Below are 24353 nucleotides of genomic sequence, written 5' to 3'. Positions count from 1 at the left end.
TGGCAGCACAGCCCTCTGGTGTATCAGCCACTCCTCCCAGTTTTGTGTCATCCACAAACTTGCTCAGGGTGCTCTCTGTTCCATCATCCAGGTCATTGATGTTGAACAGGACTGGACCCAGTATGAACCCCTGGGGGACAACACTAGCTACAGGCCTCCAACTAGACTCAGCACCACTGATCACAATCCTCTGAGCTCTGCCATTCAATGAGTTTTTAATCCACCTCGTTGTCTATTCATCCATCCCACACTTCCTGAGCTTGCCTATGAGGATGTTATGGGAGACAGTGTCGAAAGCCTTGCTGAAATCAAGGTAGACCACATCCATCGCTCTCCTCTTACCCACCCAGCTAGTCACTCCCATCATAGGAGGCTATCAGATTGGTCAAGCATGATTTCCCCTTTGTGAACCCATGCTTACTACTCCTGATCACCTTCTTCTCCTCCATGTTCCTGGAAATGAACTCTAGGATGTGTGATTCTATCACCTTTCCAGGGATGGAGGTAAGGCTGACTGGCTTGTAGTTTCCCGGGTCCCTGTTCACGCCCTGTTTGAAGACGGGGGTGACATGGGCTTTCTTCCAGTCCTCAGGCACCTCTCCTGTTCTCCATGACCTTTCAAAGATGATGGAGAGTAGGCTAGCAATAACATTCTCCAGGTCCCTCAGCACTTGTGGATGCATCCCATCTGGACCCATGGATTTGTGGGGGTAAGTTTTGCCTAAGAGATCTCTGACCTGATTCTCTTTGATCTCTTTGTCCTCCTTTCTCCAGAATTCCTCCCTTGTCTCTAGGTTTAGAGATTCCTGAGGGCTGGTCTTAGCAGCGAAGACTGAAGCAAAGAAGGCATTCGGCAATTTTGCCTATCCTTTGTCATGAAGGCACCCCCTCATTAAGCACCAGGCACACATTTTCCTTAGTCTCCCTTCTGCTATTGATATATTTGAAATAACCCTTCTTGTTTTCCTTGACATCCCTTGCCAGAATGAACTTCAATTGGACCTTGGCCTTCCTTGTCTCATCACTGCATCCTCTGACCACATCCCTGTATTCTTCCCAAGTGGCCTTTTCTCAGCATAGCTTTCAGTTCCATTTGTAGACTTTATGGATTTATTTGCAATAGCTTGACTTCTTGACTAAGCCATGTTTAAGTCTAAGCTATGGTGTGTGAGCTACTACCTGGCAAGTTTTTTATCTGGCAGCTCAAAGGTGTCATCTAATATCCTAGGTTTCTCCAACAGAGATCTAATTCCACTGAGGTGTATAGAATCTCTGCTTGAAAACTGGTGCTGAAGTGGGATAGAGATGGGGAACTTTTCTATCACAGCAACTAGTTCGGATACATTCAGAGCAGGGTCAGGTTCCCTGGGAACTCTCTCTCTCCCTCTCCCATCTCTACTACCTGGACAATTTGTAGCAGACACAGAATCTAAGGCAACAAATGGGGACCAATTCCAGCTGAATACCAGTAGTGGAAAGCCTCCTTACCGAGCTAGAGTGCCCAGCTTCTAGCATGGCAATGGTAATGTAGGCAGAAAGTGACAGCTCATCATCTACTCCTCCCTGAAAAGGACATGGAGAGAGGAACAATCAGTGAACGGAATGAGTGAGAAACACACACACATCAGGAATAGATCTTAAACTAAGAGAAACCCATTGCTAAAAAAAAATAAAAAAATAAAAGAATAAAAATCTCAACAACAAACAACCAACAACAGCAAAATAAAAGCCTCAAAACCCCCAAAACTGTAATGCCCTCAAGGTTGCAATCCTGTAATCCCATCTCAGGTGTGCATGAAATATAAAAGATAGTGTGAGGAAACTGACTGAACTGGAAATAGTTCAGCAACTACATGTAAGATGTGGAGAGAGAGCTCTTGGCAGAGGACGGGCATTTGGAGGAAAGTATAGTTTTTGGCAGTAGTGGGAGAGCATCTTTTTAATGAGAAGAGTGTAAATTTGACTAAATTAATTCTTCACCACCTTCAAGACATTGTTGACGAGTATCCCAACGCTTCGGAAGCAGCCATCTGGCTTCTGTTTGCTTGCCAGCCACATTAGGGTTTGAGCCTGGACGTTGTCATCAATATAGATGAAGCGACTAGCTTGTGCAAACGATTTGTACACAAAGGCAGTTAGCCTGCAAGGGAACCATGAAGCTATGAGCTGAGCTATGAACAGAAAAAGTCAGCTCTTCCACGCATGTTAGGCACAAGCTAATAATTACAGCTGACAAATTGGTGACTTGCTTTGTCCTTGTGTGCTCCCCCAGGAGAGGATAACAAAAAGAGTAACATCTAGCTGGGACCCAGAGAGGAATACCAACACCCTCTGGGGCTGATCCTGGCTTCAGAGCACTGCAGTGCATTGGGTTCCATGGGAGAGAGGAAGAGTGGGAATCAGAAAAGCTGCTGAGCCTTTTGTCAGCCTTCTCCCAGCATATACTCCCTGTCATGAGGTAGAGAACCATGTCCTTTAGTACTTACAGAGTCCCAGTACTACCCATCTCTGTACACCTGATTTAGCTAGCAAAGATAGCATTTACCTACACCATGTGATTTTAATGCAAATTCATTTCTAAGCCATTTCTGCTCCCAGACACTCACCAGGTGTTCCCTTCTTTATCTCTGATGCCAAAGATGCTGTAGGACCCATCAGGATGTTTGTATGATAGCTGCTTCTGGTAGCCTGCAAGAACATGGAAGAAGGAACTGATACCTAATTTAAAAACAAAACCTAATTTTGTTTTCTACCAGTCTTATATGGAATCACAGTGGGAAAGTGTGTAAAGGTGATATATATATCTACCAAGCAAAAAGGGAGCCCCTAAGGAGCTTAAATGTAGGCATGGAACATCCTGTCTTGTAGAAACATGGAGTCACAGAATAGGTAACTCTGTGTCAGTTTTGTGCTCCACCTAAATTGACAGGATTAGGATAGATGCTGTGCCTGGGTGGAAGAGAAAAAATGTATTAAAAGACAGACATCAAACTAAACATGACATCTGCATTTCAGTAAAAACAGGATGAGGAAAGAAAAAAAGATAAAGCCAAGAAAACAAATGTCACAGCATTCCCTTGGGAAACTGAGCTGTGCTACAGCATTAGTGCCATACAGCTTGGATAGCCATGCTATTGCATCTGCTCACTGGACCTCAATGGGGATTTTGGCACACATTGTATAGGAAGCAAAGAACTCTCACCGCTCACTAAGTATCCGATAGTCTTGGATTTGATCTCTTCACTCAGCTGTCTAGTCTTGTCCAGATAATCCAGGACATAGATGTTGGGTGCAAACAGGACCATGTTCTGTTCCCCACAGCCAAACGGCATCTGGAGGAGCTGGTGCAGGTTCTGCATGGAAGTGCCCATGATGTCACCTGGGGAAGAGGTGTGTGTGGGGATTAAGACAACTCATGGATACTGAAACAAACAACACTTTTCATTCACTAGGTAGAATCATGGAAAACTTGGCTGGGTTTGTAAACTTCTGTGGTACTGCAGAGCTTTCCAAAGAGCCTGAAGTTCCCAGTGCTCACTGGGTGGCTTGTTCTGCTTTGCTTTGCAGTCAACAAAAAGATCCCTATCCTGCCTTTTTTTAGACTAAATTGCCCATGCCAGAAATACTGCCTATTTTGGTGCCACTTCAAGCTGATGTTGCTCATTAGAAGTGAAAAGAAGAACTTCCTGGAAACTTCTTTCTAGAGAAGGAGAGGTAAACAGCCCAGAGATGCTACCGTGAAGCATGTATTACAGAATTAACTACTAATGCTGAAAAGGAACATTGTTTATGTAAAGGTAACATAGGCCACATCTAAATAGCTACTTCAAGGAAAGATTTATAGAATGAGCTAAAATTATCAATATTACAAAACCAATATGTAATGACTTGTGAGTCATGTAACCAAGCCCAAAGCTCCTGACAAAGCTTTCAATTTGTAGTTTAAAAATTTATTTCTTTTTCTGTTTTATTAATTTTATATTTACCAACAACAGAAAAGGAAGCTCTGGCTGATCCTTTCACCACATTTGTAGGTAGGTCTAAAGCAACATCCTGAGTAGTGACATCATCTGTGAAGAATAATATCATATATATTGTGGTCATTTTTATAAGAGCATTGGTTATAGAAATTAAATGCTCAGCAGAAATTGCACAGTTCAAAATTATACACAAGACAGCAGGAGATAGAAACTCACAGTTGACATGAAGAACATCAGGAGAGAAGGGAGCACAGCTAAACTAATCTAGTGAAAAACAGCTCAAACGGTGCAGTAGCTGTCATTGTTCAACATAAATCAATTAAACAAGATAAGGCTGTAGCTCACAGGCTGTATTGTCTGTGTACTCTGGGGATTTCTTCAGTGTGGCATTGGGGAGTGACAGGGCTGCCCTTGTGCATCTTTTAGACAGCTTCCAGGAAACTTTGGAAACCGTTTGCAGTCAGCACCAGGATGGGATTGTGGGATGCATTTGTATTCCCTCTTCCATTCCCACTAGAAGTGGAAAACTACAAGCTACAGCTATCCTTGGAATAGAGGACAGCAGGCAAACATGAGTGCATGCAGCCCAGAATAGATTTTGCACAAAAAGGTTATCTCCTCACACTACTCTGTACTAAAGCACTCACACTAGCTGCCATTTGGGCACCTCATGAAAAAGCGGAGGGACGGCGTCAATTAGTAGGAAAGAACAAAAACTCCAGCCTTCCCTTCATTTCCTTTCAGGACAGCAGTATATAGAGCACTTACCTTTTGTACAGATGAGGGAGTTTTGGGTCTCTTCCCTTCTGATCCCTTCAGGCTGGATGGTGATGGGGAAAAGAGACACATGCAGCAGATGAGAACAAAGCATGCAGAAGTAATGCAGTGACAGAAGCGCCATACCCAGACCCATCCTTCTGCATCATAAAATGGCAGTATTGAAGCAATAGCTTACAGGTTCATACTTGATGTGGCTGCTGCGAAAGGGGAGTACCCATCAGATAGAGTACCTCCTTTCCAGTTTCTCCTCTGGAGGAGGAGGAAGATGTGCACTGACCAACCAATACCCAGTGATCCTCATGGAAGAGGACATCAGAGAGATCAGAGGGAGCAGACTTGGTCTTAGATCAAAGAGCAGGACCCTGTCCTAGCAAGATGAAGGTGAAGCCAAACCAGAAGTTCTTTAAGGAACCTGAAAAACTTGTACTTCTTTTTGGTACTTTTGCTGCATTTTCCTTTCCTCATGGAAGGGGTACAGGGAAAACAGTAAGAGCCGTCAGCTGTACCTCAACCAACAATGTCCTGATCTGGGTGTCCCTGTAGCCAACACTGATGTTCCTGGGTGCTTCATCTCCACAATCTCCATCATCTTTGGTCTCTGCTGTAATGCTGAATACTACTTGACCTTAAATAGTAGCAGAAAAGGGAAATTTTACCTTTGTCATAAAGAATTATATATGGTTAAAGTAAGAAATTACATCCAATAATGAATGTCTATAGAGTAGTAGAGTAAGTAGTGCAGCATAGTGAATGCTCAGTCAATCTAGGTGAGACGTGGAAAGGGAACTGATCTCTGAAAATGGGAATGATAAACAAACTGCAGCTCTGGATGGACTTTTTGGTCCTCCTGAAACAGGTGTAGACAAATTTCTCCAAGTGAAAAAAAGATTAAGTTTTCGGGTGAGGTATAAATTGATTAGTAGTAGTCACAGGACAGAAAACCAGATAGATTCACAGGCACTTACCAATTTCTTTGGGGGAAATATTCCAGGCATAGGTCTTTCTTTTTTTGGCACACACACATCCATCATCATCTGTGGAGATTAGTTTGGCCTGATAATCAAGGGAATCTGACAGCAAAATATTAATCTGAGAACAGAAAGAAGAATGTGATGGGATGAAGATTTTATACCATAGGCAAACAGTGCTTTATTGTTAGAGGGTGGTCAGATGGTCTCTATTTTTGTCCAATATTAACAGTGTAGAAGAGATTTAAGGCCCAGGATGATGGTGTGTAGATGAATCTATATTAGATGGATCCTTGACAGTGTTCTCTTTTGCTCCTCATGACATTCTCCAATGAGATGTTAAATATCTGATATATACTTATGATTCCTGATCAGCATTTTGAGCTACATTCAGTTGACCTGGCGCTAATGGTTTTGAACTAACTTACATAGAAAAACTTTTTTTTTTTTTTTTTTTTGGTAGGAATACCCGAAAAATGAGGTCAAGAGATGAAAACTTCAATAACAGATCATTCCTAAGATGTGTCTTGATTTTTCTTTCTTTCATGGTGGTCTCCTTGTGAGACTGGAGGGCTAACTTTCAGCAATCAAATCAAGTAAAAGAAATATAGACTCTGTACCTGCCTCTCTTTTAAGGATTCTTAGATACAACATAAGAAACAAGAAGTCAAAAAACCAGCTGTTTTTCTTTCTTTAAGTATGTTTTAAACTGTTTGGAAGCTATCTCAATACAGAGATGCTGTGCACCTGTGGTCTGGAGGCATTTTACCAGGAAAGTGCAGAGTACTGAGAGTACAAGCACCCACTGTCTGAGAGCAGTACGGTCTCTAGTTGGACACACAGTCTGTAGGGCATGTACTGGTACTTTGGTACTCCCTGTTTTGGTTCTTTTGGGAACTTTTGTCTCAGAGAGGAAGGGTTTGTCTGCTCTCCACTTCTTGCTTTTCCCACATACTTCTGTTTGGGAGGCACAGGCACTTCATCACACTTTCACATATATCCCTAAAGAAAAGACCCCAGTAAAGACATTGGTGGATTGTGTGGCTGTGAAGTGTGAATGATCCTCCACAAAACACTTGTTTCCTTCCTCTTTAGATCTCTGGAGAAAGTTGTTTGTATACCCGTCCTAGACACAGTTCACACAGATCTACCTCTGCTTTGTAGTGGCATAGGAAGACAAATCCAGTCAGGGTAATTTACCATCAGATAGATCGAGCAGTACATCGATCGAGAGTAGAGACAGATCCAGTCATCTACACCAATCATTTAGATACCTTTTTTTTTTTTTTTTTTTCCTCCAAACTACAAACTCTGTAACTTCTTTGGAGATGGTGTAGGGACTAATAGTGTGAGCAGAAGAACACACCTTAATGCAGTGGTTGAGGTAGTTGAAGACATTGGCTTTAAGAAGGAAATCTTCTCCCCGGATGATAGAGTATGGCAAGGTCAAATCCACAAAGAAAGGCTGGAAGGCTGTCAGGGTGGCAGGCACAGACATACCAAATCCAGCCAACTCTTCCACACAGAAGGCACTGGCCTTCCATTCAGTGATGGTGTCAGGAATGGTATATGAGACACTGGCTTTTCCAGTAGAGCTGATGGGAATGGAAAAAGAATGAGTCTGGACACAGGAAGTTTCATATACCTTAGTTCCCATAGAGGCGCCATGTTTTCAAAATAACACTATTCTGTCTGTAGAAATCACATATCTGAGCCCCCCCCCCCCCCAGAATTTATCACCTAAATCTTTGTGTCTTAAAAGTCCATTTGAAAGTTCTGCTCATCATTTACCCGACTTTGGAAAGAAAGCAGAATTCTTGTTTTGCAGACGCATGTTTTAAACAGATGTGTTCCTCTACTTACAAAGTATGAGTCATGGTACACACAGTGTGGGAATACATGTTTTGGGGACATTTTATCATGGAAGTGGTGAGGGCAGGTGATCAGGTGATGACTGAAAAAGATGGTTCTTCCAGGCCAAATTGTAAGATGAGGTAGCAATATATTGCAGTCATGCAGGAGGACATCAGGGGACATATTTAGTAATCCTTAAAAGCAGGCAAAGAGAGAGAAGAAGCAATACTCACTTTACAAAGACTATATCCCAAATCCAAGTTTCAGGGAAGAATTCCCGAATAGTCTCAAGGATGAGTCTCTTCCCACGTTCTTCTCTAGCAACTTCAGCTGTTAAGAGACAATGGAAATTTCATAGAATCATAGAATAACCCCAGTTGGAAGAGACCCAAAAGGATCACACACAGAATCACACAGAGTCATTTAATTTGGAAGAGACCTCCAAGATCACCTAGTCCAACTTCTGACCAAACACTAAGTCCTCCACTAAACTATATCACTAAGTTCTACATCTACACATCTTTTAAAGACTTCCAGGGCTGGTGACTCAACCACTTCCCTGGGCAGCCCATTCCAATGCCTAACAACCCTTTTCAGTAAAGAGGTTTTTCCTAATATCCAACCTAAACCTCCCCTGGCAAAACTTTAGCCCATTCCCCCTCATCCTATCACCGGGAACGTGGGAGAATAGACCAGTCGCTGCCTTACTACAGCCTCCTTTAAGGTGCCCATAGAGAGCAATAAGGTCACCCTGAGCCTCCTCTTCTCCAGGCTGAGTAAACCCAGCTCCCTCAGCTGCTCCTCGTAAGACTTGTTCTCCAGACCCCTCACCAGCTTCATAGCCCTTCTCTGAACATGCTCTAGGGCCTCAATGTCCTTTCTGTAGTGAGGGGCCCAAAGCTGAATACAGTACTTGAGGTGCAACTTCACCAGAGCTGAGTAAAGGGGGAAAATCACTTCCCTGGTCCTGCTGGCCACCCTGTTTCTGATCCAAGCAAGGATGCTGTTGGCCTTCTTGGCTACATGAGCACACTGCTGGCTCATATTCAGACAACTATCAACCAATACTCCCAGGTCCTTCTCTGCCAAGCAGCTTTCCAGCCACTCATACCCCAGCCTGTAGCGCTGCTTGGGGTTGTTGTGCCCCAAGTGCAGGACCAGACAGTTGGCCTTGTTGAACTTCATACAGTTGGCCTCAGCCCATCGGTCCAGCCTATCCAGATCCTCCAAGTCCAACTCCTGTCCATCTCCAAGTCCAACAATCAAGTCCAACTCCTGGCACCTCACAGGTCTACCCAAAAATTCAGACAATATGACTAAGAGCACAGTCCAAACTCTACTTAAACTCCCATAGGCTTGGTGCCATGACTACGTCCCTAGGGAGCCTGTTCCAGTGCATGACAACCCTCTCAGTGAAGAACCTCTTCCTGATATCCAGCCTGAACCTCCCCTATCGCAGCTTGACACTGTTCCCATGGGTCCTATCACTGATCACTAAAGAGAATAGATTGGTGCCTGCCCTTCCACTCCCCCTCATGAGGAAGCTGTAGGCCTCAATGTCTCCCCTCAGCCTCCTCTTTTCCAGGCTGAACAGGCCTAGTGACCTCAGCCGCTCCTCATAAAATTTCATCAATCCTCATTCCAGAAAAGGGCAAGATTTAATTTACATGGACCAGTATGAAGGATAATTAGTGTTTACTCATTTCTTTTTACTTGAGACTGTCAGTATTTCCATATAAGTGTTGCACTGTTTCTTCAAAAAGCTCTGTTCAGAAAGGAATCATTGTCAACAGTGTCACTTTTGTCTGACACTCCCCCAGTTGCCAACACTTCCTAGCATTGAACTGGACATGAATCAGAAGTGTAGACTGAAGAACTGTTTGTTTTGACCTCTGGCCATCATCATAAGCTATCTCATTTGGTCCCAGACCAGGATTCAAATGAAGAGTTCAGAAAGTTTGAACATTGCCAAATGAGATCTGGGAGTACTGTCCATGTCTTTCCAACAGAAATAGCAGTTCATTGAAGGAGAAATATAAAACCTCTCTCCTGTTTCCTATATTACCTGATGATTTGATATGGTGTGTAGAAGCTGTGAATCCTGCATTCAAGAAATATGGCACAGGTCTTACAGTCTCACTAGTACATAAAACTGGTTGCCGAACCTTTGAGTTGGTAAAAAATTTCATGCCCATTTCCTGTGAAAGACATATTTTGGTGTCAGCGATAACCATACTGTAGATTAAGTTTATTCCGTTCCTCCCTCTTTCCCATTACTGCCTCTGACTACTGACTTGAGGGAGTTCTGTGCATAACAGAAAATCAGAGTGCACCACAGTCAGCTGAGAATGTATGTCCATGCAGAGCCTTTGTCATGCACGTGTTCTGCTAACAAACCATTAAAGCTGTAAAGCTACATAAGTGGAAACTCACTTCAACAGATTTAAGTAATGTACAGGACAGTTACCCTGAGGAACTGATATACATCTGGGCCTAATCCAGACATTACAGGTGTGTAATATAAGCCTTTGTGAAAGATGTTGTCAGATGAGACACAGGGGTCTTGGGGATCATCTTCTAGATTGAGCCCATTGAAGATATAGCCTTGCAGGTCTTGAAGGGGATGCAGACTGTATATCTATGAAGAAAGGAAACACAAAGGTCAAGCCTGATTACATGGCCCAGTACTTGGCAGAGCTGAGATGCTGTCCTGTTTGAAACAATGCTATGTTTCTTGGATTAAAAACTGCTGAATACTCAGGCCCAGAAGGTGGTGACCAGTGGAGTGATCAGTGATAGTGATCAATGGATCAGTCTGAGGCCAGTAACTAATGGTGTACCCCAGAGGTCAATACTGGATCTGACCCTGTTTAATATCTTCATTAATAATCTGGATGACGGGACAGAGCAATACTCTCAACAAATTTGCTGATGACACAAAACTGGGAGGTGTAGTGGATATATCAGTGGGTCATGCTGTCATCCAGAGGGACCTCCACAGTCTGGAGAAATGAGCTGACAGGAACCTCATGAAGCTCAGAAATAAGAATTGCAAAGTCCTGCCCCTGGAGAGGAATAACCCCATGCATCAATATATGCCTGGGCCTATCAGCTGGAAAGCAGCTTTTCTTCTCTGCTTCTTCTTCATCTACCTGGGGTCCTGGTGGACAGGAGTCAACAATGTACCCTTGCAAGAAAGAAGGCCAGTGGTTTCCTACACATTAGAAGGGGTGTTAGCAGGTTGAGGGAGGTGATTCTTCCCCTATACTCAGCACTGGTGAGGCCACACCTGGAGTATCATGTCCAGTTGTGGGCTCCCCAGTACAAGAGGGACATGGGGCTCCTGGAGCAAGTCCAACAAAACACTGCAAAGATGAGTATCTCACATATGAGAAAAGTCTGAAAGAGCCAGGAATGTTCAGCCTGGAGAAGAGAAGGCTCAAGGGGGATCACATCAATGTACATAAATACCTGAAGGGAGGGTGCAAAGAACCAGACACTTCAGCAGAGCCCAGTCACAGAACAGGAGACCATAGGCACAAAATGAAGCACAAGAACTGCCCTCTGAACACCAGGAAGCACTGCTTTACTGTGTGGGTTACTGAGCACTGGCACCAGTTGCCCAAAGATGTTGTGGAGTCTCCCTCCTTGGAGATACTCAAAAGTCATTTGTACATGGTCCTGGGAAACCTGTTCTATGTGTCCCTCTAGGTGATTTTTGCCAAGAATCATGGGATAAGAATAATGGGATATCTACCTGGAGAGTAAGGTGGGGCTTTACCTTCCTTTTGGGGATTTTACTCTTTAACAAGTCTCTTTTCTTGTCCTTGGCCCTTCTGGGTATATAGTACCCAGGACAGAGCTGATGCCCCTGTGTGGCCTGTATGTTGACTTGTGATCATCTACTGAAATTTCCCCTATGAGCATATGAGTCCTAGAGTCACTGGTTAAATCAAATCCCAGGTCCTTTACAGGACTTCTGACTGCCAAGAAACAAAGGCCATGTATTACATATTATAAATGGTTTACCAGCACATGTGAAAAGTGGTAGATATCTAACACAGTCTAACAATCTCCAGTAGAGAGACATGGCAATGGAGGAGAAAACAGTGCTTCAGAAAAGGAGACAGTGTATTTGTTTGGGTAGCTTACCGTTTCTGCAGACAGTTCTGTCTCAGCCTTCAGGAGCAGCACACTCTGATCTACTGCCCTCACAGCACAGAAGGAGTTAGGAGCAGCTTCTATAACTAAACTGACATTGGAAGCTGAGGCCATTTGTTTTTCAGAGAATTGCATCTGGACCTGAAATTTATCAAACACATATTGAAGGCTAATGGCTAATGAATGGCTAATCCCTACTACTCAGGGCTTATCTGGATTTCTCTGAAAGGAGGGCAAGAAGAGTAAAAGGCTCTTCTGTTAATGCACAGATGGTCTGACTGGAGGGTGATGTCTGGTCTCCACTGCCTCTGTTGACAAGGCCTCAAATATAATGGAGTTTTAGGCAATAAGCACATTCAGACTCCCACATTATGGCAACTTAAATAAAGCCTACCTTAAGTGATTTTAAATGAAGTGTGATTCTGTTGCTGCTATTGTCAAACCAAATCTGATTATGACACTGACTACACGTAATAAGCTCTACAATGAGCAAATCATATTTTTACTAGGTCCATGGGCTACCTTAGGAATTGCAGTACAGATTCTGATATGAATCCATTCATAGAGAAATCAATTTGATACTTCTGTTACATAAGAGGGGAAAAGTGTGCATGTGTGTGTGTGGGTGGGGGAGACTGTATCAGGTAAATGAAAACATGCTTAACACCATTTGTTTTGTCTTCTAATGTTTTGTTTCATGATGGAGCTTTCAAAAACTGAAGATTAGAAAAATCTTAAAAGTGAAATCTCAGTTCAAAATGGCAAATCAATATGTTTCACAGGAAAAAAAAATATGGAACAAACAAACAAACAAACAAACATAACCCTTAGACCCCAAGATTTTTATTTTTGCTTTTATTTTTTTTTTTTCCCCACAGAAAAAAAACTATAAAAGATTAGATTACCTTGTGAAGTGGGGTAAAACTAAAGTGTGTTTGCTATGTTAAAGAATAGATAGTCTAAACTAAATAGGACACTACTTTAGTGCAGGACAAGTGGGTACAATATGGGAGTAGTGTGTTTCCAGAAAAGCAGTTTTTAATGTTAAAGAGGATTTACCTTTTGGCAGTAAAACCAGGAGATGCTGGTAGGGGAAAGATATAAGACCAAAGAGAAAAAAGGAGAATAAAAAGAGAGATGCTGAGAGAAGTAGATGGAAACAAGAAGTAAAACAGGAAATTTGTTGTGAATGTGTGCATAAAGAACTTGTATTTATTTGGCAATGTGTAAGACTCGCTCTGTCTCAGTGTCTCTCACCTTGTTTTTGAAGCACTTCTCAACTGGAAATCGGACACTGTCTGCCACCAGCTCCTTGGCAGGATGCAAGGTGTATACTAGCAACCACAGGGCTGGAGCCATTTTCTCATTAACCACAAGCGGGATGGTGAAAGTGCCATTTTGACCTGTTATTAGAGAGGAAGAGACTAATAAAACGACATACCCAAAGATGGATGTACTACTGCTGTAGTAGCCATCGTAGACAGGCATGCATCAGTACCTTTCAATGGTCAGACAATAAACTGAAAAATCCTGGAGTGACAGGGAGTGGCCAGGAGGTGATGTCAGAGTTTAAATCCAGATGGCCACGGATTTATTGTCAATTTGAACAGGTGACCAGATTCAGACAGCACACCCCTTCCCCCCCGCTGCCAAGCCAGACTCTTGGCATTCCCTCCATTACCCTTTGGGAACATCGGCACAGGACACTGTTTCTTACATCTGAAACTGGTTTATTGACTAAATCTGATTTTATAGTGATCTTAATAGTAATGCCTAGTAATGCACTTGTGCATGTGTGTAGGGGGATACTACCATCTAAATAGCTGCCATGTACATCCACGAAGTCTTGTACCCAGTTACCCAGTTAGCCCTTTTTTTTTTTTTTTTTTTTTTTTTTTTTAATTGCAGAAACATGATGGCAACTTAACTTACCAGCTTGGATATTAACTTTAATTTCCCCTGTAAGGACAATCTTGCCTTTTGCCATGCCCTGTACAGAAAACAACAATATATTTATGGGTTGGTAAAGGTTGGAGGAAGAAAATGACAATCAAGTTCAATATACATTGATATGGCAGTTGAGCCATGTGCATTGGGATGGCTTCACATGCTTAAACAGCAGCCATATGGCACTGCTGCTGTTACTGGCAAGGAAGTGGCATAAAAAGGAAGGGAAAGGAGTAGGGCAGAGAATACCATTAAGAGTTTCTGGTACAGAAAGGAAATGAACCATAGCCTAATCACATATGTAGGTGGTTACTTGCTACAACCAGAAATTGTGGGTTATTTCGCCTGATCAGGTATTTTGCCAAGCCAACTCGGTACTGTTTCTGTTCATGGGTTATTGGTCGTTGTGGTGGCTGGTTATCCAGAGCCTGGAAAAACACTCACTGCCATAATTTCTGGGGGTAAAACTCACTGCCCAAATAGCTGCCTAGTAAAGCCCTTTCAGAGAAACCCTGTAACAAACCCATGCTCACCACATAGTAGAAGTTCATAATGTTGTTATGTTCATATCCTTCTGTGTTCAATACGTAGTGCACAGTGATCATCCTTTTCTGCCCACAGCTCAGATCTTTCCACAAAGGCTCAATCCTCACAAAACTATTAGTCCAGGAGTAGAAACGCTGGACAGAGAAAGATGCATCGGGGTACAAAGGCTCTATCCAGCCTTCTGAGTGGCACTGGTCACTGGTTTTGTATGTTGCCTGATTAGGAGAGGTAGCAGGGAAGAAAAGTAAAACAAATGTAACTCACTACAGAAACCATATAACTCACATCACAATGATTAATTCACACAATGCTGATATCTAATAATTGCATCTTAAGACAAACTGGGAAGGAAGAAATATCACATGGGTCTTGCAGCCTTGCAGCAAGCCATTGCATTGTAGAAACTTAGGTATTTTCCTCACTTCTTTTATGGCATTTTTGAGAGCTCTTGAATATTAAACAAGACAAAGAAAGGACATTTTTATTACCAGAATTCAAACTTCATCCCACCTTTTTGGGGTTCAGTTTGAGACCAGCTTTGTCCCTCTTCCTACTCCTTTCCCTCTCCCTCTCTCTATCCTTCTTCCTCTCCCTCTCCCTCCCTCTCTCTTTCATTTCTTCCCCCTTCCTTTCCACCCTCTCCCTTCCCCATTCTGTACTCACCTTCAGACCGATCTCAGGATCAAACATTTCAGATGTGTCAATGCTAAACTCAGCAATGCCATTAACATCAGTGGTGAAATTGTCCACATTCTTGTTATTGACAAATAGCTGAATAACCTCACTGGAAACAGGGGAGTTGTCTTTGTCTACCAGTTTGATCTATAGAAGACGAAAATACTAGACATGTTTATCTTGTTATCTTTCTGTGTGTAGGTATGCATGTTTTTCACCCTTTCCTTTCAGTGCTGCTGGTAATATGACCTTACCTTTCCTCATTGAAAAAGGCTGAACTGAATGTAAGACAGATACATTTATCCCTCCCCTTTTAATCATGGTCAGGGTGATGTGGGATTTGTCAATAAACAAAAGAAATAATGAAAAGGCTTTTTGAGACAGAAACTGCTGTTATTTCCTTGTATATTTGTTTGTTTTATAAAATTTATTTTACTCGTTCTTCCCTCATTGCCCCGTTTTGTTGTTGTTGTTGTTTTGTTTTTGTTTTGTTTTGTTTTGTTTTAATTTGTAATGATCAATTCTGGAGGGAGAAGCAGTGATTTGTATCAAACTGAAAACACAAGTTAGAAAAATGTTAATTAATGGATTGATTTGATCCAGAATAAGCTTACATTCTTCAGTATTCAGAACTACTGATAAGGCACTGTATACGTAAAGAAAGAAACTTCGGGAGAAAACAATCCACCCAATATAGTCCCCTAGTTTTTCCCGTCTTGGCTGTCTTGTGATATCCCATCAGTCACCTTCACTACAAACTATCTGTGCCTTCACTTACCTGTCCAAAGTAGGGAATTCCTCTTCTATAGTGGCGATCCATATTCTCAAACTGCAAACTGGTCATCACTCGAGTTATGGAAATAGACTGAGTAGCTGTAAGTTGCAGGCCTGTAAGACATGCCTGGAGTCAAGAGAAGATATACTTTGTCTTGTATATAGCTACATCAGAGTTAGCATCTGCCTGGAAATTATTGCTGTGCTTATAAAAATAGGAAGACATCTTTGTGCTTAGCAGACAGAGGTTGAATATCCTCTACTGTCTTTTTCTAACCACACCACTGTTGTTGTTTCTGACTGTCTAGAAGGTATTACCTGTTCCTTTCTCTGTGACAATGGCTTTCACATCAAGATTCCTCATATAACCAATGCGATTTAGCTCAAAGATATTGGAACTGAAAACACGGGAGAGGCAGCCATCTGTTTCCAGCTGGAAATGGAAGAAAATTCTGTTACCAAGGATCACAGCTTATGAAGGATACTGGAATATACAATTACCTTCTTTGGTGGTATCTTTTAGAATTACTGAAGTCTCAGGCAGATGCTTCCTATGACACTGCCTGACAACCATGACCCAGGGCAGCATGCAAAGTTCTTAAGTCCATCAAACTCATGTTTGTTCTACTTTATGAAATGTCCTGAGAGGTAAATGCCAGGTAGCAATGGGAGAGGAAAGGCACTCCCATCAGTTTCTGCCTGAGAGGAGAGAAAAATCTCACAGATATTGTATCTTCCTCTCCCTGTCTGGCATATCTTGACTCTGCCTTGGAGATTACCGATGCATGTGAAACCAACTGTGGATGCATTACATGATCTCTTTTCTTTACATTTTTAATTTAGAAATTCTTAGTCTACTGTTTTGGAAATACTGCGCTGCATAGTTTTGTATGAAGACAGCTCTGCTTAACTAGATGGATATTCAGCTGGTGAGACAAGTGAAAGTAAAGTTCTTGGGTCTATATATTTCCCATATCTGGGAAATACTTCTTCCACCTGAAGAATGCCAGGCCTTCCACAGTTGAGTGAAAATGGGGAAACATTGTTTACTGAATTCTATCAGTTGAGTTCTCAGCTGTCAAGAGAAGAATTTTTCATAGCTTTCAAAAAGGAGTCTTTTCCCATTACTTTTAAATTGATCTGTGTAGGACTGATGGAGATACCACTGCCTACAATTTTCAGGTGGGTCATGAAGAGAGAACACATCAATTCTTCTTTGGGCCTGGTGGAAAACCAAGTCAATTAAGTTCCCTGAATTTCTGGCTAGAGATCCAAGTGAATAGGTGAGTTCGGTGAAGTGAAGCATTGAGGAAAGAAAAAAAATATTAAAATAAAGAAGTGTTGTGAGCAAAGGGAGAGAAGCAGGAACATGGAGGAAAAGGCAAGCACAAAGAGGAATAATAATTTTGCATTGTACATCTTTTGTAAATGATTGACAAACTGGGCTTTTCTTGCATCTCCCATATGAATCAAAATCCCTGCACACGCTCAGCTGGACTTTCCCCTCAACGGGCTGGCCATAGGTGTACCTAGGGAAAGAAGAAAAATGCTTATGAGAGATGCTTGAAAAACTGACTTAAGCTAATTTATGCAGGAACAGACCCAGGCTGAGCAGTGATCTGGTAAGCCAGACTCTAGGGTGATTTCAAAGACTTTTTTCTAACTTTCTGTTACAGAAAGATAATACAAGTTGCAAACTGAAATACTGATGAATTTCATTTCACCCATGAACCCATGAACCAGAACCATACTGTAAATGTCAAAATAAATACATTTATAAGGATGATGGCCAGACATAACTGCCAACCAAATTATGACTATTTTCTCCATTCTTCTTCTTAGAGTGAAGTCCTAGATTCACTGAGATCAAAGCAAAACTCCTCATAATTGTAAGGGGTTCAGGATTTCATCAGTTATAAATTACAAGATCTTTGTATTAGAGTAAACAAGGACTTTCGTAAGGACTAAGCTTATTGGGGAAGTTAAAGACAGCTGAAACATTAAGACCCACGTTAGAATTTATCAGTGTTAAGCCGTACGAAGGCTCTCCTCTGAGGTGATTTGCTGGGAGGGGACACATCGTACTTTAAAAGGGGACTCCTTGAAATATTTGGTTAACCCACCAAACACCACTGAGAAGAGAATACTCATACAATAAAATGAGATGAGAATACAAGTAAATGAAAACTCCAACCACCAAGTCAGCCCTGACCAACCTCTTCTGAAGCCCTACTTATTCTAGTCTGTTCTCTTAAGTCCTTTCTCTTTCCCCAGTCTTTGGGAAGTTCTTGTTCTTCAGTATGTTTACTAATCGCTCTGCACCTCGCACTTACACTCCACAGACTTTCACTGTGAACTCTGAATCCATGACTGTAAGACTTTCTGGTGCAGTGACTGTAACATCAAATTTTGGCAACACTAGAACAAAGAATAAAAAGACAAAAAAAAAAAACAAAAAAAAACATTGTCATATTGTCCCTCCTGAGATGAAATAAGATAGAACTTTAGTCACAGATGGAATGAGAGCTCAGCTCTGGGGTGTCCAGATAGTCAAGAAATGGCCTGATCAGTGAAGGTTCATTTAACTATTAATTCAAAGCTTTGATGAGAATGATGAAAATGACAATTATGAATGATGAGTACTGTGATATCTAGAAGTCTTGCAAAGCTATGACCAGAAGGTTAGTGGACCTGTCTGGGAGAAGGTTAGCTCATCACAGTGGATTTTTCTATCAATTTATTGATTTGTAATGCAGATTCTTTTCCCAGCTGAATCTGTACAAATTGGTTAATTTCTGTTGTCTTTTTACTTTTTTTTTTTTTTTTTTTTTTTTTTCCTCCATTTCTTAGTGACAAATAAAATAATTGAAGTTACATTTGCCAGGAAGGTGTTTGAAGTATTAGCAATCAAAAGGGTTGCCTGATAAAGACTCATCTCTAATAATGTTTTCTACTCTGAATTAAAACCAGCAGGTGGCATTTACCATATTCCTCCACAAGGAAAGAATAATTTGTTCTATCTCCTGATTTCTTTTCTATGATAATTTTATAGTTCCCCAGGATAGGCTCTTCAGTTAGAGGGAATTCAATCTGGACAATATTCATCTCTGATGTCACATTTTGCCACTGAAAGATCCTGTTGTTCCGTGGATCCTGAAAAAAAAAAAAAAAAAAAAAGTATATAGATTCAGTTTGTTTGCCTCAGAAATCTTTTGCAACTAGCATACAAAACCAGAAACAAAGAAGCATAGGGCAAGTTGCTCTTAATTCATTGAAGAAGCTGTTTAATGCAAATGCTCATTGAGATAAATTATGCCTTGGTACTCCAGTTCTTCATGTTGCTAGATTCTCATCTGACGATCTCAGATTTAGTTATCCTTTGCAATCCTAGGTATTAGTCTCAATGATCAGAGGAAGTTGCACTACACTGTTTTCCCCTGCTCTTTAGCATGTATTTTACTGGTTTTGTGTCAAGAGGGAAGAGAAAGAAAATCCCTTCTTCATGCTTCTCCTTCAGCCTAGCTTATCCCCAACAAATCTTGCCCTTAAGGAACCTTTTTTTTTTTTTTTTTTTTTTTTTTTTTTTTCCTGCCATAGGGAGGAAGGGAGCATTTCTTTTGTACTGAAGTGTCTTTTGCCTCTGACTGTATTTTATGCTAGTTAGGTTACAGAATACTAACTCGTGCCATTTCATTGAACGCTTTACAACACAGACTGCAAAAAAAAAAATGCATGCAAAACTCCAAATATTTATGATTCAATGCAACCAAATAATATCACATGATTTCACAGTGTAACAAAATTTTGCAGGAATATTGTCTAGATATGTTTTCTGATTAAAAAACACTGCCATGGAAGTGCCCGTATAGCTACTAATTTTACCCACTGCCTATATTTGTTCACAGTTTTAAGTTATGAGAAGATATACTCCAAAACAAGTTGAACAAACTGGAGATGGTGTAAGGGAGTCAAAGACAGGCATAAGAACAGTACAACTTCTATAACTGCTGAGATGAAAGTAGATATGTTTTCCATGTTAGTAAAACTTGAACAGCATCCTGGAATTTTATGGAGTTTCTGTTAATTTCTGCCAGTGTATTCAGGAGTAGGATATGGCTGTGTGTAGACAGTGCCGATATAACCAATATAAGCACGTGCTTATATTGCTTAATATAAACCAATATAAGCATATGTGCTCTAGATTTTTTGTTTATAGGTGTAATACATTGCAAAGAGAAAAATCTCTTACCTGAATAGTGATCAAGGGGTACTGAAAAAGGAAAAAGAAAAAAAAAGTGGGAGAAGAAATTAGATGTCGGAACAAACACAAATTATTTTTCTCCAGGATTGTGAGAAATGCCTAAATAACAATAAGTATAATTCCAGATCTCTTATAATCAGTTTTCATAGTAGTTCTACATCAATAAGAAGATTACATAAAGGGACCAGATGAAATGATAATGCTGGGAGAGGCTCTGATCATAATGGATTTAGTGGAAGTCAGAAGCAGTTGATTATGCAGTTACAGAGGTGCATGTAAATCGTGATTTGGGCTTCTTTGATTTTACATCTTCACTTTGTTTATCTAGCACCACCTTTTTTGGTAACACTGTACTGTCTTCTGCTTTACAACCACATGAAAAGAGGCCAGTAAAGATCCCTCCATCTCTTGGATTATGTACCATTAGCATGAAGACAGCTTACTGGCAATGAAAAAAAGTGTCACTGATGAAATAAACAGTCATGGTAAGTCTTTTCATTTCCTCTTTTCTAAAATGAGCAAAGTACCGTAGGTGGTTGACTTGCCTATTTTTGCAAGCAACAATTGCTGAGTGGTAATAGCAGGAGACTGTCAAGTGGGCTTTCTAGTCAGAGCTATAAATAATGTCTGCAGCACAAAGGCTGAAGGTTTTTAAAGCCTCTTTTCCAGCAGCAGCAAGAGGTCTTGTGTCAGGAGTGCAATCTGCTACACACTTGTCCAGTTACATGTGACTGTAAGATAAGAGTAGAACACACCATGTGCTTAGGATATCTGGTTTACTTTTTGCATATAGTCTCTGCAAAAACTCATTTTTTTCCACAGCAACTATTTACTTAAAATTCTAGAGGAGTTTGTCTCCCAGTAATTATAAATACAGGGAAATATTTCAGATCACTCACCATCTCTTGAACAGGTTTAAAATTGAAATCCAGAGCAACAACACGAAACATCACTGGAAAGACATGGAACAAGGCATTAACAGTACTTTAACAGTTACAAGGCATTAAGTACTCCAGAGCTTATTTAGCTGAGCATGAGTTTTTGCTTTTATTAGAATTTCCAGTTTCACTGGATCTTCTAACAAACCCACTTGCACAGGATGTAAGTAATAAAATGCATCTGAAGGTAAAAGAATGCTACAGGGACTTTGCTGAGTGCACTTTCCCCCAGCATTGTATTCTCACTCTTGCATGAAAGTTTGCTTAACCTCAGAGAAAAGGGATGGCCGCACTGCAGTGCAGGTCAGGTAGTCTCAAGTGACTGCCATAATTCTTTCAGTGGCTGTCTGCATGATGTAAGCAAATTTGTTCCTCTTCATTACCCAATCTCTAAAGTGAGGTTTGTTGCTTTGAGCATATGAAAGCTCCTAATATTACCGCAACTCGGCAAAGTGTCAGTTTTTCCTAATGCAGTGCAATTCTTGTTAGTTAAGTTTGTTCTCATCTTGTACAGGTTTTTACTTTTTTTTTTTTTTTCTTTACAAGAGCAAAACTGAAAGGAGAATGACAATCACTACGCAATGAAAAACAGAAAAAATCATGCTTCAAAAATGTCCTTACAAACCATTATGTTTTTAGCATTTAATTTAATCTACTACTTCCCCCACCTCAGTACCAAGCAATCTGTCACATAATCAGGCCATGTTTGTGAGACACCTTGGTGGAACCAAATTCTGATTGGTAAGCTTTTCTTTCTGCAATCTGTTAAGACAGAACTCATCCCTAATTAAAATATGGATGATCCAGTCTAACTGCTAAGTTATTTGGCTTACCTCTGGAAAGAAATATTCTCTCATTGTTTCCCACAATGTTGTTTTAGAAACCTTAAAACCTAGCAGTGAATTAAGAAATTGATCCGAATAAATAGGGCTTTGTGTATGTGGAGTTCTGTTCTACAGCAAGATGAGAAGTATGCATAGCTGAATAGCATAAATGTCTCAACTTTGCAGGAAAAAAAAAAATAAAGGAAGAAAATATAAAGTCCTAAGCTACCAGAACTAAGAGGAAAAATAACATGATCTTTTCTTTAAAAAAAAAAATAAAATTGTATTTTACTTTTAAATCATGGTCTTGGTCTTTTGTCTGTCTTTGAAACTGACTAGTATCACAGACTGTGGGAGCATTGTTTCAGCTGGCAATACAAATAGTGATCTTATCACATCTTTCTACTTGCTTGGCCTGTTACCAGGAATAAAATGACAGCAGTAAAAACTCCCTTCTTCTTTTAACTGAGGAAGGGACAAATAAAATGAACAGAGACTCTGTGATGGTAGTCTTCTGCCATCCTGAGGATTACTCTCTGAGCTCCACAGCAAACAACCATAATGGTTTTAACAGAAATTCTGAAGAAGGTGTCTAGACTGTAGCTCAGCCTGAGGAACACCCTTCATAAAAACAAACAAACTAACAAACAAAAAACCTCTATCTTAAGAAATTGCATCCTAAGGGAAATGCCATCAACTAAACAGATATTCACCACTCTGTCCTGGTTTGTAGATTGGTTTGTCCGTCTGCACAAAGACAAAGCTCTCTGCATTCCAAATCATCACTGACCGCCGCTCTTCCAGGCTAACAGTGGCACCTTTGGCAGAGAAGGAAATGAAAGCCAGTGGGACAGAATTGACAGAAGGAATCTGTAAGGAAACAGGAAAACAAGGGGAGGATGCTAGTCTTGAAGTCATTTGCTCCAGAACCTGTTGAACACCTCTACCCATGGACTAGACTCCTAAAAAGAAAAACCCTTCTCACTCCCATCATCTGAAATGTCTTTCTTGAACCTTTCACATTTCTTATGTGTAATAAAAATCTCTCTTTGTCTGTCACTATGTACCTGTTCTCCACTTCCTTTTTTCTTCAACGTCTTATTCCTACTGCTGTGTGTTCCTTTCCTGCGCTCCCTGCTCTGTCTGTCTTCACCCTCCCTAAATTTCCTATAAACCTCTGACATAAGCTGTTCCAACAAGTTAAATTTTCCATGGGGACATAAACTAAAATTCATTTACCGTGAAGTTGAAGCACTGCAGACCATTACTTGCCATCATGGTTTTCTCAAAAATAGTGGTGTTAACAACACCATACTCAAGGATGACTCTAACAGATATCGTTTGATTGAGGTTGAGGAACTGCAGGCAAACCTCGCCTGGAGAGTCATTTTGGAGGACAGCAGGCACCATCAGGACATATTGCCTGTGAGATCGAAACAGCACAGTGATCACATCATAGAGAATGGAGAAAGAGCCTCAACAGGAAGAAACAAATACAAAGAGTTTGTACTGTTCAGTACCTGCTGGTTGGTTTGGATTAAACATAAGACACTCTTGCTGGTGCCCCCCACTCCTGCCCTGTAGCTCCCAACAAGTTCAGCCTTTGGTTCCTCACACAGTTCTGCCAGCACTCCCCACTGTTACACATTAGCCCATCACCTTAGTCCTGGACTCATCTGCTTTTAGCAAAGTATATTGTTGCTACTACTGCTATTGTCCTTTCTGAACACAAATATCAACCTCTCTGGAAGATCTTCAATGGGCAGGTCTACTTAGTATTTAATGAGAACCATTCATTTGCCATCCACACTCCAGGTTAACTTAGCTCTCCAGATACGAACGATGAGTCATAACAATATTTAATATTTACAGTAGAAGTAGTGGCATCAACTAGCACTGTCTTTAAAGCCTTACTATGAATACTATTAGTAATAACATGGTAGTTCTTACGGCTCAGGTTCCTTTCCAGCTGTTACATGCAGGAGGAGAATAGCCAGAAGAAACTTCAACCACATTTTTCTCACTGGGAGACAGAAGAAAGAGATAAATTCTCTTCCCAAGAAATAATGTGTTGCTTGCTACTTTAACAATTCTGCAACATTCCTCACCAAGAGCTCCAGAAGAAAGGAGTTGGCCCTTCAACTCCTCTCTGGTTCCTTCCTTAGATGCTAGTGCCTTTATAATTGCAGTAAGGGGTGGAGATCCTAGTCTATCCTAATTCTTTCAAGAACCTCCCCTAACCCTACTGCAAACTACACCACCAACCTGCTGTCTCCAGATAACAACACTTTGCTGCACTTCTCTGAATGTCTGCACAAAGTGTCCTTAGCAGTCTTGTTTTCAGGTGAGGGGCTTTTCTTCTTATGCTGATGCTTGGAATAGAAAACGATGAAATGACCCAAAACAGAAGGAGCCTGTCAAACTACATTAATATATGAGGGCTTACCCCTTCATTCTTGTAATTTACCTCCTGGATTCCCTCTCTGGGTGAAGTAGAATAACTTCTTATATTTTGACACCTGTTTCTGGTTAAAATAATATGTTGGCCTCTCCTTTCTCTTCCTTCTTAGATATTCTGAATATTGGTGAGATGGACTAATCTCTGTACATTAAGCATTTTGAAGTATTGTTGTTGAAGTCTGTTT

At 41.0% G+C, this 24353-nt stretch overlaps 1 protein-coding gene across 2 annotated transcripts in view; it reads right to left on the bottom strand.

Moving 5' to 3' along the window:
* The window catches only part of LOC118158226 (ovostatin), a 32263-nt gene extending 8394 nt beyond the window's left edge, over positions 1–23869 (bottom strand). The window contains exons 1-28 of one of the 2 annotated variants that reach the window (XM_035312865.1): positions 23817–23869; positions 23659–23731; positions 22948–23131; positions 22422–22578; positions 20846–20898; positions 19935–19955; positions 18670–18838; positions 18019–18103; positions 17103–17214; positions 16004–16118; positions 15690–15799; positions 14900–15058; positions 14224–14451; positions 13676–13733; positions 13001–13146; positions 11735–11884; positions 10050–10220; positions 9648–9780; positions 7816–7912; positions 7095–7323; positions 5726–5849; positions 5267–5385; positions 4749–4800; positions 3987–4070; positions 3203–3379; positions 2607–2688; positions 1984–2140; positions 1489–1563 (exon numbers count right to left, since the gene is read on the bottom strand). In XM_035312865.1, coding sequence (XP_035168756.1) covers positions 1489–1563; positions 1984–2140; positions 2607–2688; positions 3203–3379; positions 3987–4070; positions 4749–4800; positions 5267–5385; positions 5726–5849; positions 7095–7323; positions 7816–7912; positions 9648–9780; positions 10050–10220; positions 11735–11884; positions 13001–13146; positions 13676–13733; positions 14224–14451; positions 14900–15058; positions 15690–15799; positions 16004–16118; positions 17103–17214; positions 18019–18103; positions 18670–18838; positions 19935–19955; positions 20846–20898; positions 22422–22578; positions 22948–23131; positions 23659–23723 — 3312 coding nt within the window. In that variant the 5' untranslated portion in view covers positions 23724–23731; positions 23817–23869. Of the gene's footprint in view, positions 1–1488; positions 1564–1983; positions 2141–2606; positions 2689–3202; positions 3380–3986; positions 4071–4748; positions 4801–5266; positions 5386–5725; positions 5850–7094; positions 7324–7815; positions 7913–9647; positions 9781–10049; positions 10221–11734; positions 11885–13000; positions 13147–13675; positions 13734–14223; positions 14452–14899; positions 15059–15689; positions 15800–16003; positions 16119–17102; positions 17215–18018; positions 18104–18669; positions 18839–19934; positions 19956–20845; positions 20899–22421; positions 22579–22947; positions 23132–23658 lie in introns of both variants that reach the window. The other variant, XM_035312857.1, reaches the window with a different exon arrangement.
* Between the last annotated feature and the right edge of the window lie 484 nt (positions 23870–24353).

This window comes from Oxyura jamaicensis, chromosome 1, assembly GCF_011077185.1.
Source record: "Oxyura jamaicensis isolate SHBP4307 breed ruddy duck chromosome 1, BPBGC_Ojam_1.0, whole genome shotgun sequence".
NCBI lineage: Eukaryota > Metazoa > Chordata > Aves > Anseriformes > Anatidae > Oxyura > Oxyura jamaicensis.
Note: the sequence above shows the minus strand (reverse complement) of the source record. Positions and strands in the feature narration are given on the sequence as shown.